This window comes from Mustelus asterias, chromosome 17 (assembly GCF_964213995.1).
Source record: "Mustelus asterias chromosome 17, sMusAst1.hap1.1, whole genome shotgun sequence".
In the NCBI taxonomy this organism is placed as follows: Eukaryota; Metazoa; Chordata; class Chondrichthyes; order Carcharhiniformes; family Triakidae; genus Mustelus; species Mustelus asterias.
In genome coordinates this window covers 86,552,926-86,570,489 of record NC_135817.1, presented here as the reverse complement: position 1 = coordinate 86,570,489, position 17,564 = coordinate 86,552,926, and the positions used below count along the sequence as shown (strand labels likewise).

The 17,564-nt window shown below is 48.7% G+C and overlaps 1 protein-coding gene across 1 annotated transcript in view; it reads left to right on the top strand.

Annotated features, from left to right (window-relative positions):
• robo1 (roundabout, axon guidance receptor, homolog 1 (Drosophila)) overlaps positions 1–17,564 on the top strand; it is a 360,349-nt gene that overhangs the window by 226,414 nt on the left and 116,371 nt on the right. Inside the window, exon 3 of the mRNA XM_078233066.1 lies at positions 8,664–8,821. Within this exon, the coding sequence (XP_078089192.1) occupies positions 8,664–8,821 (158 nt within the window). The remainder of the gene's footprint in view (positions 1–8,663; positions 8,822–17,564) is intronic.

The following is a 17,564-nucleotide window of genomic DNA, read 5'->3' as shown; positions in this document are numbered from 1 at the left end:
GGGTTGATGATGAAAAGCTTTCACAGGATGTCTCTTTTTCAGAAACACTCAAGTTTAGTGCAACCAGGTGACCATCTTCATTTTAGTGATATTGGTTGTGAGGGATCTATTAAAGTTGAAGTTTATTTATTAGTGTCACAAGTAGGCTTGCATTAACACCGCAATGAAGTTACTGTGAAAATCCCCTAGTCGCCACACTCCGGCGTCTGTTCGGGTACACTGAGGGAGAATTTAGCACGGCCGATGCACCCTAACCAGTACGTCTTTCGGACTGTGGGAGGAAACCGGAGCATCCATGCAGACACGGGGGAGAAGGTGCAGACTCCACACAGACAGTGACCCAAGCCGGGAATTGAACCCGGGTCCCTGGCACTGTGAGGCAGCAGCGCTAACCACTGTACCACCGTTATCATCCAGGACACTGGGGAGCACTCTCCCCTGATGTGCTCTGAAGTAGTTTGCTAAGTTCTTTCATGTTCCTCAAAGAGGGATTAGTGTCTCACCTTGACCTCACAGGAGGATGGCTTCTCTTGCACTGGATTATGGGCTCAAGTCCCTGGAGTGGGAATTGATCCGATGACCTTTTGACCCAGAGATGAGAGAGTGCTACCCATTGAGCTATGGGTGTGATACACAAAAGAAAGACGGTCATTTTTTGTGGCTGTATCTTCCAACTCTGTCCAGCTCTCAGTCTGGCACCGTCAATCTATCCCTTTCACAACCCCCCCTCCCTGAATTTAATTATTCTCTCTCAGTCTCCAGCCTATTCTGCTGGAGGCACTCTCTGTTTGACATTTAGTTCAGTGGGAAACTTGAGTCAGATCTCTTCCTGGCTAATTGTGTCGCTCCCTCCTCCTCTTTCGAAGTTTTTTGATGTGTCGAGTGTTTGACCTGGTTTACGATGTTTAATTATATTGCTGGATTGACATGGCTGCAAGTTGCATTGCAGCCCCTCTGACACTAATTGTTCAATCCTGACATACCAGGTGACTGTTCAACACTCAGGGTGTTTTGGAAGTTCAGCCTCATTTTCAGGCCATCCCGAATGTAAATGGCCTTGGAAGTAAATTCTATACCAACTTGTTCTGAGAAATGGCCTTTAATGGGGCCTCCTGCAATGCCAAGATGTCCTTTTACCCCCGGCCCAGTAACTGGGTTAGGCCGAGAGAGAGAGAGAGAGAGAGAGAGCGAGAGAGAGATGGAGACAGAGAGTGAGGGAGACAGAGACAGAGAGAGATAAACGGTAAGAAACAGAAAGAGAGACGCGCAGGATGAGAGAGACTCAGAGAGGAAGAGAGACAGAGAGGCAATAAAAGAGAAATAGAACAATGTTTCTGTGATTGGGCAGTACTTGCTAAACAAGCCTGAGTGTGATAATAGCTACACTAACAACCCATTTAAGATAATTAGTTGAGTTTGTAACATGTCTCATTTACACTTGCTAAAAGTGACATTCATTCATGTGTAGGGACACATTCTCTGCAAACAACAGGAATATGTTCAAGCCTAACCCCCTTTGTTGAATCATCCGGGGGAGCCTTTAGTTCACCATTGCTTTTTCCATGGCAACATCATGGCCAATCAGAACCAACTTGCCAACCAATCAGCACCCTTTCTTCAGTAGTAATTGTTGCGATTGTGTGGAATTTGGCATTCTGGTATTTGTTCTGATGAGTGAAAGATGAAAAACTTCAGCAACATGTCTCTCTTTTTAGCAAGATTCAAGTTCTGTACCAGCAAGCGACTTCTTATGTGATGGGATTAGTCTTTTTGATTTGATTCGGTTTATTATTGTCATATGTATTAGTATACAGTGAAAAGTATTGTTTCTTGCGCACTATACAGATAAAGTATACCGTTCATAGAGAAGGAAAGAAGAGAGTGCAGAATGTAGTGTTACAGTCATAACAAGGATGTAGAGAAAGATCAACATAATGCAAGATAGGTCCATTCAAAAGTTTGATGGCAGCAGGAAAGAAGCTGTTCTTGAGTCGGTTGGTACATGACCTCAGACTTTTGTACCTTTTTTCTGACGGAAGAAGGTAGAAGAGAGTATGTCCGGAGTATTACCTGGAGGGGAGGTGATGGTCTAGTGATATTATCACTAGATTATCGATGCAGAAACTCTGTTAATGTTCCGGGGACCCAGGCTCGAATCCCACCACGGCAGATGATGGAGTTTGAATTCAAGAAAAAAAATCTGGAATTAAGAATCTACTGATGACCATGAAACCATTGTCGATTGTCGGAAAAACCCATCTGGTTCACTCATGTCCTTCAGGGAAGGAAATCTGCCGTCCTTACCCGGTCTGGCCTACATGTGACTCCAGAGTCACAGCAATGTGGTTGGCTCTCAACTGTCCTCCAAGGGCAACTAGGGATGGGCAATAAATGCTGGCCAACCAGCGACGCCCATGTCCCATGGAAAAAGGAATAGGATCAGCATAGGATGCGATGTGTCATTACCCTCCCCCCCCCCCCCCCCCCCCACCCCCCACCCCCCACCCCACTCTTCCTCCTGGTTGATGTATATGTCGGTAGTAATTTTATTTTCTTGTGGATGACTGTATCATGAGGGGTGGAATGTGTCACAGTGATGGGTCCTTCATATTTGTGAATCAGGCATTTGGTGTCATTTGCCCCAATGGTGCATGCTGGGTGATCACAGTCACACTCCAGGGTGATTTTATTTTTCCATTTGTGCCGACTGGTGTCTGTCCCCCTCACAGTTTGTGTTTAGGATTGAAGATTGGCTGCAAGCTTCTTGGGAGATCCAATTCGGAGATCGTCTCCCTCGGATCTTTCACAAGGTGTGTGTTATTTTGTGGACTCCATTCAGCTTTCCAAACTCGATCGAGGTTGAAGCTGTTGGTTTTGGTCCTGGAACCTTTTAAGATCAAGCAGTGCACACGCACGCACAGGTGCTGATTAACATTGCAACTGTTCTTTATTGCTGTCTCAGGAGAACTAATCAGAAAACATAGATCCTGTGATCGTACGATGCTCTGGTTTGCAAAGTACAACCAACCAGACAAAACATACAATACACAACAGAAGTCACATGTCACTGGCCATCCCATTAAACATGCTCACTCATGTGTCTGTCTCAACCTTGTCTCACTCTCAGTCTGTCTCTCCATCTCTCTCTTTCACGCTGTGTCTCACTCACCCTGTATGTGTATCTCTATCTCTCCATCTCTTTCTCTCTCTCCCTGTTACTCTCTCTATTTGTGTCTGTCACACTCACTCCCTCACTGTCTTTCTCTGTGACCGTGCCTCACTCTCTCTTTGTCTCACTCTTTCACTCTGTGTCTCACTCACCCTGTGGGCATATCTCTCTCTCTCTCCCTCTCTCTCTCCCTCTCTGTGTTACTCTCTCTATTTGTGTCTCTCACACTCACTCCCTCGTTGTCTTCCTCTGTGACTGTGTTCTCACTGTTGCTGTTTCTCTGCATGTCTCTTTCTCTGTACTTCTGTCAAAATTGGGAGGTGTTTTCCCATCCCCCCATCAATGTATTTGAAGGTGGTGGAAGGAAGGGGGGTGGGGGGGCGGGGGGAACAAAAAATGGAATGGATGGCCAACTCACCGCCTTCTCACCCACACCTGACTTATTCCCCCGTTACAGGGTGTAGGTATACAGGGTGTAATTATGCAGGGTGTAGGTCCACAGGGTACAGGGTATAGGTCTGTAGGGTGTAGCTATACAGAGTGCAGTTATACAGGGTGTGGGTAACATATCAGGCAGATCACTTTAGGCCAATTAAGGTCCTTACGTTGCCAGTTAAAGACCTGATTCCACCTCTGCCACCATTACAAGTTAGGCGGGAAGATGACTAATGCAGCAAGTTTGGAAACACCGATAAAGACAGGAATGAGGAGGGGTTCTCCTGTGCCCACTGGGGGAACCCACTCCTCCCCCAGCACCCTCTCAATGCCAAGCCAATCTGATTGGCCGGCAGCCCTTATGGGTGAAACTGCCTATCTCCGATAGACCGCGATCACACCTTAATAGTCATACCATGCAGAAAAGGCCATTCAGCCCATCAAGTCTGCACCAATAATAAAGAACAAAGAAAATTACCGCACAGGAACAGGCCCTTCGGCCCTCCAAGCCTGCACCGACCATGCTGCCCGACTTAACTAAAACCCCCTACCCTTCCGGGGACCATACCCCTCTATTCCCATCCTATTCATGTATTTGTCAAGACCCCCCTTAAAAGTCACTATCGTATCTGCTTCCACTACCTCCCCCGGCACCCTCCAAGCACCCACCAACCTCTGTGTAAAAAAACTTGCCTCGTACATCTCCTTTATTACTCCTCCTAGTAATTGACTCTTCCACCCTGGGAAAAAGCTTCTGACTATCCACTCTATAATGCTCCTCATAATCTTGTAGACTTCTATCAGGTCGCCCCTCAACCTCCGTCGTTTCAGTGAGAACAAACCAAGTTTTTCCAACCTCTCCTCATGACTAATGCCCCCCCCCCCATACCAGGCAACATCCTGGTAAATCTTTTCTGTACCCACTCCAAAGCCTCCACATCCTTCTGGTAGCATGTCGACCAGAATTGAACACGATATTCCAAGTGCGGCATAACTAAGGTTCTATAAAGCTGCAACATGACTTGCCAATTTTTAAACTCAATGCCCCAGCCGATGAAGGTAAGTATGCCATATGCCTTCTTGACTACCTTCTCCACCTGCATTGCTACTTTCAGTGATCTGTATCCCTGTACACCCAGATCCCTCTGCCTATCAATACTCTTAAGGCATTCTGGCATTTACTGTATATTTCCCATCTAAATTAGACCTTCCAAAATGCATTACCTCACATTTGTCTGGATTAAATTCCATCTGCCATCTCTCTGCCCAAGTCTCCAAACTCCCACTAAAGCTGCGTTAATCCCATTTTCCTGCACATGTCCCATATCCTTGAATGTTGTGATGTTTCAAGTGCTCATCCTAATACTTTTTAATGGTTGTAAGGTTTCCAGCTTCTACTACCATCCCAGACAGCCATTTTAACCGGGAAGGGGGACTGAAGTATGTCCCCCCCACCACAATTCACTCCTCGCAGTGGTTAGCACTGCTCCCCCACAGCGCCAGGGACCCGAGTTCAATTCCGGCCTTGGGTCACTGTCTGTGTGGAGTTTGTACATTCTCCCCGTGTCTGCGTGGGTGCTTTGGTTTCCTCCCTCACTTGAAAGTTGTGTAAGTTAGGTGGACTGGCATTGATAGTGTCAGGGGGATTAGAAGGGTAAATACGTGGGGTTATGGGGATTGGGCCTGGTGGGATTGTTGTCTGTGCATACCCGATGAGCCGAATGGCCTCCTTCTGCACTGTAGGGATTCTGTCGTTCTATGATTCCCTCTCTCTCTCTCTCTCTCTCTGTTTCTCTCAGGTGTGCTTCACTCACTCTCTCTCTCTTTGCTTCTGTCACTTGTCCCTCCCTTTCTCACTCTGTGGTTTTTCCCAATCTCTGGTGTGGAATATGTGCTGACACAGAACAGGTGATACCGGCTCAGATACCGCCTCAATAAATGACTCCTACTTTCCATTGGAAAGATGACTGTGGGATCTTGCTGTGTACCAATTGGCTGCTCCGTTCGCTGCATTTCACGGGGAGCCTACGACAGCAGTTGTTCTCCAGCCATGTGAGATTGTCAGGAACTCAGTCAGCAGAGGGGAGGGGCCGTTAATCTGCCTGTGCAAGGTCATTGTGCCCCAGAGTCTGGGCGGCTGGAGCTCTTGCTGAAGGGGTTCTGTAGATTGGAGTGTTGGTGAACATGGCTGTGCCACCATCACAGTCTGTGTGCATTTCCTCACCTCATTTCAGATCCAGAAGGTTGAGATGAACCCCCCTCCTCGTTAAACTATCCAAACTGTGCCAAACTGACAGCTCAGTCTCACTGCGTTATAAACTCAGTTATACTGTGTGTGTAACACATTCATAGTTCTTAACACTGGGGAATGTCACTGTATAACACTGGGGTACAGTACTGGTGGGGACGGGTCTGTCGCTGTATAACACTGGGGTACAGTGCTGGTGGGGACGGGTCTGTCGCTGTATAACACTGGGGTACAGTACTGGTGGGGACGGGTCTGGCGCTGTATAACACTGGGGTACAGTGCTGGTGGGGACGGGTCTGTCGCTGTATAACACTGGGGTACAGTGCTGGTGGGGACGGGTCTGTCACTGTATAACACTGGGGTACAGTACTGGTGGGGACGGGTCTGTCACTGTATAACACTGGGGTACAGTACTGGTGGGGACGGGTCTGGCGCTGTATAACACTGGGGTACAGTACTGGTGGGGACGGGTCTGTCACTGTATAACACTGGGGTACAGTACTGGTGGGGACGGGTCTGTCGCTGTATAACACTGGGGTACGGTACTGGTGGGGACGGGTCTGTCGCTGTATAACACTGGGGTACAGTACTGGTGGGGACGGGTCTGTCGCTGTATAACACTGGGGTACAGTACTGGTGGGGATGGGTCTGTCACTGTATAACACTGGGGTACAGTACTGGTGGGGACGGGTCTGTCACTGTATAACACTGGGGTACAGTACTGGTGGGGACGGGTCTGTCGCTGTATAACACTGGGGTACAGTACTGGTGGGGACGGGTCTGTCGCTGTATAACACTGGGGTACAGTACTGGTGGGGATGGGTCTGTCACTGTATAACACTGGGGTACAGTGCTGGTGGGGACGGGTCTGTCACTGTATAACACTGGGGTACAGTACTGGTGGGGACGGGTCTGTCACTGTATAACACTGGGGTACAGTACTGGTGGGGATGGGTCTGTCGCTGTATAACACTGGGGTACAGTGCTGGTGGGGACGGGTCTGTCACTGTATAACACTGGGGTACAGTACTGGTGGGGACGGGTCTGTCACTGTATAACACTGGGGTACAGTGCTGGTGGGGACGGGTCTGGCGCTGTATAACACTGGGGTACAGTACTGGTGGGGACGGGTCTGTCACTGTATAACACTGGGGTACAGTACTGGTGGGGACGGGTCTGTCGCTGTATAACACTGGGGTACGGTACTGGTGGGGACGGGTCTGTCGCTGTATAACACTGGGGTACAGTACTGGTGGGGATGGGTCTGTCACTGTATAACACTGGGGTACAGTGCTGGTGGGGACGGGTCTGTCACTGTATAACACTGGGGTACAGTACTGGTGGGGACGGGTCTGTCACTGTATAACACTGGGGTACAGTACTGGTGGGGACGGGTCTGTCGCTGTATAACACTGGGGTACAGTACTGGTGGGGACGGGTCTGTCGCTGTATAACACTGGGGTACAGTACTGGTGGGGATGGGTCTGTCACTGTATAACACTGGGGTACAGTGCTGGTGGGGACGGGGCTGTCACTGTATAACACTGGGGTACAGTACTGGTGGGGACGGGTCTGTCACTGTATAACACTGGGGTACAGTACTGGTGGGGACGGGTCTGTCACTGTATAACACTGGGGTACAGTACTGGTGGGGACGGGTCTGTCGCTGTATAACACTGGGGCACAGTACTGGTGGGGACGGGTCTGTCACTGTATAACACTGGGGTACAGGACTGGTGAGGGACGGGTCTGTCACTGTGTAACACTGGGGTACAGTACTGGTGGGGATGGGTCTGTCACTGTATAACACTGGGGTACAGTACTGGTGGGGACGGGTCTGTCACTGCATAACATTGGGGTACAGTACTGGTGGGGACGGGTCTATCACTGTATAACACTGGGGTACAGTACTGGTGGGGACGGGTCTGTCACTGTATAACACTGGGGTACAGTACTGGTGGGGATGGTTCTGTCACTGTATAACACTGGGGCACAGTACTGGTGGGGACGGGTCTGTCACTGTGTAACACTGGGGTACAGTACTGGTGGGGACGGGTCTGTCACTGTATAACACTGGGGCACAGTACTGGTGGGGACGGGTCTGTCACTGTGTAACACTGGGGTACAGTACTGGTGGGGATGGTTCTGTCACTGTATAACACTGGGGCACAGTACTGGTGGGGACGGGTCTGTCACTGTATAACACTGGGGCACAGTACTGGTGGGGACGGGTCTGTCACTGTGTAACACTGGGGTACAGTACTGGTGGGGATGGTTCTGTCACTGTATAACACTGGGGTACAGTACTGGTGGGGACTGGTCTGTCACTGTATAACACTGGGGTACAGTACTGGTGGGGACGGGTCTGTCACTGTATAACACTGGGATACAGTACTTGTGGAGATGGGTCTGTCACTGTATAACACTGGGGTACAGTACTGGTGGGGACGGGTCTGTCACTGTATAACACTGGGATACAGTACTGGTGCGGACGGGTCTTTCACTGTATAACACTGGGATACATTGGTAGATTCCTGTTTGTGATCCACAATGGGTTAGTATTGAGATATGTTCAGTCCCACAGATTTGTAGAGTGTGCCTGTGGGGTTGGAATCTGCGGTCACCAGTGGTGGACCATGAATTTACTGATGACAGCTGAACCTTAGGATGATTGAGGGAGTTTCACATTGCAGGGAACAATGTGTTAAACTGTGCAAACTATGTCTCCTCCTGCTGTCTGAACACAATGTCCTGAGTTTACCCTTTTTACGAGACACTTTATTAACGAAACCCTCTGTCTCTTCTCTCCAGTTCTCCGGGATGATTTCAGACAGAACCCTACCGACGTCATGGTCGCAGCTGGCGAACCATCCATCATGGAATGCCAACCTCCCCGCGGACATCCCGAGCCAACCATCTCTTGGAAAAAGGACAACGTTCTTTTGGACGATAAGGACGAACGGATCACGGTAAAATTGGGCACTTCATTGCGTTTACCTCAACTGATGAACTGTCCACTCACCTGCCTATTCATTCATAGAATCTCCGGCACGGAGAGAGGCCCTTCAGCCTAAACTGGTCCACGCCGACCAAAACGCCTATCTAAGCTAACCCCACTTGCCTGCATTTGGCCCATATCCCATTAAACCTTTCCTTTCCATAAGTTTATTTAAGTTTATTTATTTACAAGTAAGACTTACATGAACACTGCAATGGAGTTACTGTGAAAATCCCCTAGTCGCCACACTCCAGCGCTGTTCAGGTACACTGAGGGCGAATTGAGCATGGTTAATGCACCTAACCAGCATTTATTACCCAAGCCCTAGTTGCCCTTGAGAAGGCGGTGGTGAGCTGCCTTCTTGAATCGCTGCAGTCCATGTGCTGTGGGTTGACACGGCGACTGCAGAGGAACGGCGATATATTTCCAAGTCAGGATAGTGAGTGGCTCGGAGGGGATCTTGTAGGTGGGGGTATTCCCATGTATCTGCTGCCCTTGCCCTTCTTGATGGAAGTGGCCATGAGTTTGGAATCTTGCGATTGTTCTGATGAGCACAAGATGAAAAGCTTCGACGTGTCTCTTTTTTTCAGCAATACTCAAGTTATATTTTCTCTTCGCTTGCTTTGTGGCATTTGCCTGCATGACAGACATTGTATCTCTGTGCAGTTCATGCAATGCTGAATTATTTGCTGAATATTTCCGAAAGAGGCAATAAGGAGTTTAATACATCCACGCCTATCTTCCCAATGTCGGAACAGAAATCAAGTCTGCCATGCATTTAGTCTTGAAGATATTGGGGTGAATTTTCCGTTCTGCCCGCCAGGAGAATTGTAGCGGGTGGAGGGCAGATGGGCGGGTGGGATTTTCTAGTATCGGGGCGAGCGCGGCCAGAAAATCCCACCCATAGCCACTCTTAACTGGAGAAACTGGAAAATTCAATAGTTCCATAGAAACATGGAAACTAGAAGCAGGAGTAGGCCATTCGGCCCTTAGAGCCTGCTCCACCATTCATCTTGATCATTCATCAAATTTAATATCCTGATTCCTCCTTCCTCCCATATCCCCTGATCCCTTTAGCCCCAAGAGCTATATCTAATTTCTTCTTCAAATCAGACAACGTTTTGGCCTCAACTACTTTCTGTGGGAGTGAATTCCACACATTCACCACCCTCTGGGTGAAGAAATTTCTCCTCACCTCAGTTCTAAAAGGTTTACCCCTTATCCTCAAACTATGACCCCGAGTTCTGAACTCTCCCACATCGGGAACATTCTTTCTGAATCTACCCTGTCTAACCCTGTTAGAATTTTATATGTTTCTATGAGATCTCCTCTCACTCCTCTTAACTCCAGTGAATATAATCCTAACCGACTTAATCTCTCCTTATATGACAGACCTGCCATCCCAGGAATCAGCCTGGTAAACCTTCGCTGTACTCCCTCTATAGCAAGGACATCCTTCCTCAGATAAGGACACCAAAACTGCACAAATACTCCAGGTGTGGCCTCATCAACGCCCTATACAATTGCAGCAAAACATCCCTATCCCCACACTCAAATCCTCTCACTATGAAGGCCAACATACCAATTGCCTTCTTTACTGCCTGCTGTACCTGCACGCTTACTTTCAGCAAATGATGCACAAGAACACCAAGGTCTCGTTGAGTATCCATGTCTCTCAATTTACACTCATTCAAGTAATAATCTGTCTTCCTATTATTGCTACCAAAGTGGGTAGCCGATTTTAACTCTGGCATTTCCACTCCATCTGACGAAGGAGCAGTGCTCCGAAAGCTTATGGTATTTGCTACCAAATAAACCTGTTGGACTTTAACCTGGTGTTGTGAGACTTCTTACCATCTCATCCCCCCAGCCTTGTTGCAATGCTGTGGACCATTTGCAGAGTAGCTGAGACAGGGATACCATCTTTGAGAAGCCATTAATGACATGTTAATCCCTCCTGAGGATTGATCTCCTACCTTCAATGACAAGATTACCATTGGAATGGACTTCTGGGAATGTAAGTCTGGGGTGAAAAAAAAAGTTGGAAAATCTCAGCAAGTCTGACAGCATCTGTGGAGAGAGAATAGAGCCAACGTTTTGAGTCTGGAAGACCCTTCGTCCTGAACTCTGAGTGGTCGGACCGGACAGATCTCCACTTCCAACCCACCGCCCCCCGACTTCTGTCCGAGTTAAATTCAGTTCTGTGTGTTTACCTTCCTGTGAGGAGTTTTGGGAATAATAAATCAGAAAAATGACTAATTGTTGGTGACTCAGGGAATGAAGGAGTACCAGGATAGGATGGGAAAGAACTAATAAATAGTGTAAGAAGGTTTGTGAGGAATGTAAATACCATAAAGAGTAGAATAATCCAGTGGGGTTTTTTTTTGCTGCTGCTCCAGATTCAATGTGTGAAAGTTTGTGTACGATGTTTGCATCAAACAAAATCTTTTTCAGACAGCAACAACAGGAACTTGCATTCATATAGCGCCTTAACGTGGTAAAATGTCCCAAAATGCTTTCCAGGAGCATCCAGCCAGATAAGGCAATATCAGACCATGTGACCAAAAGATCGCTCAAAGGCTTTTAAGGAGCATCTTTTAAAGTTAAAGTAAATTTATTAGTCACAAGTAAGGCTTTTTTAACACTGCAATGAAACATAGAAGAAACATAGAAAAACTACAGCACAAAATAGGCCCTTCGGCCCCACAAGTTGTGCCGAACATATCCCTACCTTTTAGGCCTACCTATAACCCTCCATCCTATTAAGTCCCATGTACTCATCCAGGAGTCTCTTAAAAGACCCTATTGAGTTTGCCTCCACCACCACTGACGGCAGTCGATTCCACTCGCCCACCACCCTCTGCGTGAAAAACTTCCCCCTAGCATTTCCCCTGTACCTACCCCCCAGCACCTTAAACCTGTGTCCTCTCGTAGCAGCCATTTCCACCCTGGGAAAATGCCTCTGAGAGTCCACCCGATCTATGCCTCTCAACATCTTATATACCTCTTTTAGGTCTCCTCTCATCCTACGTCTCTCCAAGGAGAAAAGACTGAGCTCCCTCAGCCTATCCTCATAAGGCATGCCACTCAATCCAGGCAACATCCTTGTAAATCTCCTCTGCACCCTTTCGATCTTTTCCACATCCTTCCTATAATGAAGTTACTGTGAAATTCCCCGAGTCGCCATAGCCTGACACCTGTTTGGGTCAATGCATCTAACCAGCACGTCTTTCAGAATGTGGGAGGAAACCGGAGCACCCGGAGGAAACCCACGCAGACATGGGGAGAATGTGCAGACCCCACACAGACGGCGACCCAAGCCGGGAATCGAACCTGGGTCCCTGGCACTGTGAGGCAGCTGTGCTAACCACTGTGCCACCGTGCCGCCCCTTAAAGGAGGAAAGGGAGATGGAGAGATTGAGGGAGGGAATGTCAGAATGTTATTTGTTATCCATAATCTAGAAACCTTGGTTTCAGTAAGTCAGCAAGCAACTCGCCTCAGATCGGAAGCCAGGATGCAATCATCAGCCCTGCACTTGGCAACCGAAAGACAAAGTGTCATCCCGAGACGAAGCTGACACTTCTGGCACAGAGAACATTGCTGAAGGCAGTTTAGAAAAAAAACGCCAGTTAGTTACACTCTCCTGCTATTGTTCCACTTTTCTGACATTGCTTCAGTATCTTAAATAGAGGGATCAATCATAAAGATTGAATTATTCTCCCAAATTCTGGCTGCCCTGACCTCCACGCACACGCGCACGCGCACACACACACACACAATTAACTACTCAAAAAGTAAGGGCTTGCATTCCTATAGCTTCCTTCCCCAATCTCAGGACACCTCAAACTGCACTTCAGCCATGATTTGATTTGATTTATTAGTGTCACATGTATTAGTATACAGTGAAAAGTATTGTTTCTTGCACTCTATACGGACATAGCATACCGTTCATAGATGAGGAAAGGAGAGAGTGCAGAATGTAGTGTTACAGTCACAGCTAGGGTGTAGAGAAAGATCAACTTAATGTGAGGTAAGTCCATTCAAAAGTCTGACAGCAGCAGGGAAGAAGCTGTTCTTGAGTCGGTTGGTACGTGACCTCAAACTTTTGTATATTTTTCCCGACGGAAGAAGGTGGAAGAGAGAATGTCTGGGGTACGGGGGGTCCTTAATTATGCTGGCTGCTCTGCTGAGGCAGCGGGAAGTGTAGACAGAGCCAATGGATGGGAGGCTGGTTTGCCTGATGGACTGGGCTACATTCACGACCCTCCTCTTGCAGTGTGGTCACTGCTGTGATATAGAAAAGGCAGCGGCTATGTGCTTTGGGGTGTCCAATGGTGTGAATTACTTTGCCATCTTCTTTCTTTGTGTCCATCGTCCTGGTCAGGGTGGGGGAGGGGGGGGGGTGGGGGGGAGAGTGAAATAATGCAGCGGCTAAAGCTTTGCTAATGTGTTGCTACTGTCATCCCTGCCGCCTGTCCCCCTGCCAGAACAAAGGTCTGACTATGTGGAAGAAGTGCGTCCGCACCTGTGGCCTTTGATGTCATCCTGGCCCTTCCCTCCCACCCTCCTAATCACCTGCCTCTGAGGAAGCATAGGCTGCCTTGTTTAAAGACACCTGAAAAACACCTCCTGCCCAAACATTCACACAACAGCTCTCACCTGGCTGAGGAATGCTACAACATCTCTGCATCTTGAAAGAAACGGATTAATTTAACTTCAAACTCCCCCTCCCTGCTGCACGATGGAACTAATTAAGTTTTCGGGCCTTGCTGAGGCTTGCGGGTGAAGGAGGTGACTGAGGTTTCAACTGCTTTTGCTAGCAGGCACTCCGAGGCTGATTACACAGCACCTTCAGCTGACAGAGTTGCTGAGATCAAATAAGGGTGCGTCGCTCCCTCCCTTCACCCTGACAACCAAGGTAGGCAAGAGAGGAACTAAACTCTCCCAAGGCCTCAGCAAAGAACTTGCATTTACATAGCACCTTTCCCAACCCCAGGACATCCCAAAGCGCTTTACAGCCGTAGAAGTACTTTAGAAAACTGCTTTTCTGGAGGTTGGGGGGGAAAGGGGGGGGGGGGCGGAGGGAGGAGGGGGGCGGTGGCCCAAATTTGTGCACAGCAAGCTTCCACAAATAGCACTGAGACATAGGCCAGAATTTTACCGGCACGCCTGCCCTGATTCCGCGGACAGGCAAGGCTTGGAGAATGGCATTCTCTGTTGGCCTCGGGCGGAATCGTACGAACCTCGGGCGGACGTGTGGTAAAATTCTGCCCTGAATCTTAGAATCCCTGCAGAAGGAGGCCATTCGGCCCATCAAGTCTGCACCGACCACAATCCCACCCAGGTTCTATTCCCGTAGCTTCACAGATTTACCCTGCTAATCCCCCGACACTAAGGTCAATTTAGCATGGCCAATCAACCTACCCTGCACATCTTTGGACTGTGGGAGGAAACCGGAGCACCCAGAGGAAACCCACACAGACACGGGGAGAACGTGCAAACTCCGCACAGACAGTCACCCGAGGCCGGAATTGAACCCGGGTCCCTGGCGCTGTGAGGCAGCAGTGCTAACCACTATGCTACTGTACCGAACTAGATAGTCTGTGCTGTAAGTGATGTTGATTGAGGGATGAATATTGGCCAGGACACTGCTCATTTTTGAGGTAGTTCGTTATGGTCCACAGAGGGAGACAGGATCTCTCTCCATGAGAGAGATGATTGAGGGGCCCCACTCTGCGAGCAGAGAGAAAAACAAAGAGCCACGGTGTGGTGAACCACTGTTACTACAAGTATGTACCTGGACACACCCATGCTGCACCTGGCCCGAGACTCCTCCCTTTCTACCTGGGACCCCTCCCTTTCCACCCAGAGTGGGGTATAAAGGTGATGGTCCCTCCTCCTTGCCTCAGTTCAGGCCACGTCAGCTACAAGGGTGTGCTCCTGTTCTCAGTGAATAAAAGCCTATTAGTTTTCCCTCACTCTCAGAAGTCTTCGCGTTGTAATTGGTAGTGCATCACACGGTATCTGTGAATGAACTTGGCCAGTACAGCATTGAAGCCACGCCGTTAATGCATCCAACTCAAGTCAACTAAGCTAACCGATCTCTTTGAAGTAGTGCCGTGGAATCATTTATCTCCACTAGCGAGGACAGATGGGCCCTTGGTTACAAGATATAAGTCATCTGAAAGACAGCGCCTTTGACAGTGTAGCATTCCCTCCATGACGATGCCAGCAGCAAAGTCTGCATTACTTGCTCAAGAACTTCAGGGACATGAATCCACAGTCGTAAGAGGGAGAGAGAGCTATCCCCCCGACCACACTTCAGTACAGTTCAGAGGGACCACTGCATCCCAAAGCTGTTCTCCTCCACATTAGATATCAGAGGCCTTGTCTCTCTTTCAGTTCACAGAATCGTTACAGCATAGAAGGTGGCCATTTGGCCTCATCTGTCTGTGCTGGCTCACCGAAGGAGCAAGTTACCTTCTGCCGCTCCACCACCTTCTCCCCATAATCCTGCACATTCTTCTTTTCAGATACTGTTCCAATTCCGTTTTGAATGCCTCCGTTGAAGCTGCCTCAACCAAGCTCTCAGACAGCACACTCCAGATCCTGACCACTCGCTGAGTGAAAACATTTCTTCTCACGTCTTCTTGTCCTCTTGTTCTCAATCTTTCCACCAATGGGAACAGTTTCTCTCTAACCACCTCTGTCCAGACCCCTCTCACTATGTTGAACACCTCGATCAAATTTCCCCTCAACCTTCTCTTCTCCAAAAAGAACAGTCCAAACTTCTGTAATGTAACAAGTACAAAAGGTCATGAATGTAGCCCAATCCATCACGCAAGCCAGCCTTCCATCCATTGACACTGTCTACACTTCCCGCTGCCTCGGCAAAGCAGCCAGCATAATTAAGGACCCCTCGCACCCCGGACATTCTCTCTTCCACCTTCTTCCTTTGGGAAAAAGATACAAAGAACTTCAGGGACATGAATCCAAAGTCTGAGGTGACGTACCAACCGACTCAAGAACAGCTTCTTCCCTGCTGCCGTCAGACTTTTGAATGGACTTACCTTGCATTAAGTTGATCTTTCTCTACACCCGAGCTATGACTGTAACACTACATTCTGCACTCTCTCCTTTCCTTCTCTATGAACGGTATGTTTTGTCTGTATAGCGCGCAAGAAACAATACTTTTCACTGTATGTTAATACATGTGACAATAATAAATCAAATCAAAAGTTCCTCATCCCTGGTACCATTCTTGTGAATTATTTGGACATAAAATAAGGCAAAGGAGTGCCCCAGCATCCTGCCCAATAAGTCTAAATTAACAGACATCACTGAACCTGGGGGCGGCACGGTGGCACAGTGGGTTAGCACTGCTGCTTCACAGCTCCAGGGACCGGGTTCGATTCCCGGCTTGGGTCACTGTCTGTGTGGAGTTTGCACATTCTCCTCGTGTCTGCATGGGTTTCCTCCGGGTGCTCCGGTTTCCTCCCACAGTCCAAAGATGTGCGGGTTAGGTTGATTGGCCATGCTAAAATTGCCCCTTAGTGCCCTGAGATGGTAGGTTAGAGGGGTTAGCAGGTAAATGTATAGGAATATGGGGGTAGGGCCTGGGTGGGATTGTGGTCGGTGCAGACTCGATGGGCTCAATGGCCTCTTTCTGCACTGTAGGGTTTCTATGATTTCTATGAACCAGATTAACCGGTGAAGCTGCGATCTTTGTCCACATGACTCAACTCCAAACTAAAGCTTTGTCAGGATTTTGGAATCTGTCCCAAACCTATTGCCAAGAACCAAGACACAGGATGTGTGTGTGTCATGGGTAAAGCCAACATTTATTATCCATCTTTACTTGCCCTAAAGAAGGCGGCCTTCTGGAATATAACTGAGTGTCTCGCTCGGCCGTTTCAGAGGGCAGTTAAGAGTCATCCACATTGCATGTAGGCCAGACCAGGTAAGGACGGCAGATTTCCTTCCCTGAAGGGACATTAGTGACCCAGATGGCTTTTCACACCGGGTCACGATTACTAAGAATCGCTTTCAATTCCAGATTTCATTCATGTGTTTGCTCCATTTGCATTTGTGGGGCTTGCCTGGTATGGAGGGTCTTGGCTATGAGGAGAGATTGGGTAAACTGGGGTTGTTCTCCCTGGAAAGACGGAGAATGAGGGGAGATCTAATAGAGGTGTACAAGATTATGAAGGGTATAGATAGGGTGAACAGTGGGAAGCTTTTTCACAGGTCGGAGGTGACGATCACGAGGGGTCACGGGCTCAAGGTGAGAGGGGCGAAGTATAACTCAGATATCAGAGGGACGTTTTTTACACAGAGGGTGGTGGGGGCCTGGAATGCGCTGCCAAGTAGGGTGGTGGAGGCAGGCACGCTGACATCGTTTAAGACTTACCTGGATAGTCACATGAGCAGCCTGGGAATGGAGGGATACAAACGATTGGTCTAGTTGGACCAAGGAGCGGCACAGGCTTGGGGGGCCGAAGGGCCTGTTTCCTGTGCTGGACTGTTCTTTGTTCTTTGTTGACTTACTGGCTGGAATTTTACCATCCCGCCCGCCACGGGAATCGGAGCGGGCGACGGGGGAACAATGGGAAGTTCTGTTGACCTCGGGCGGGATCTTACAGTTTTGGGACGAGTGAAGTCATAAAATCCCACCCAGTGCCTCTGGATTATTTGTCCAGTGAAACAACCACTA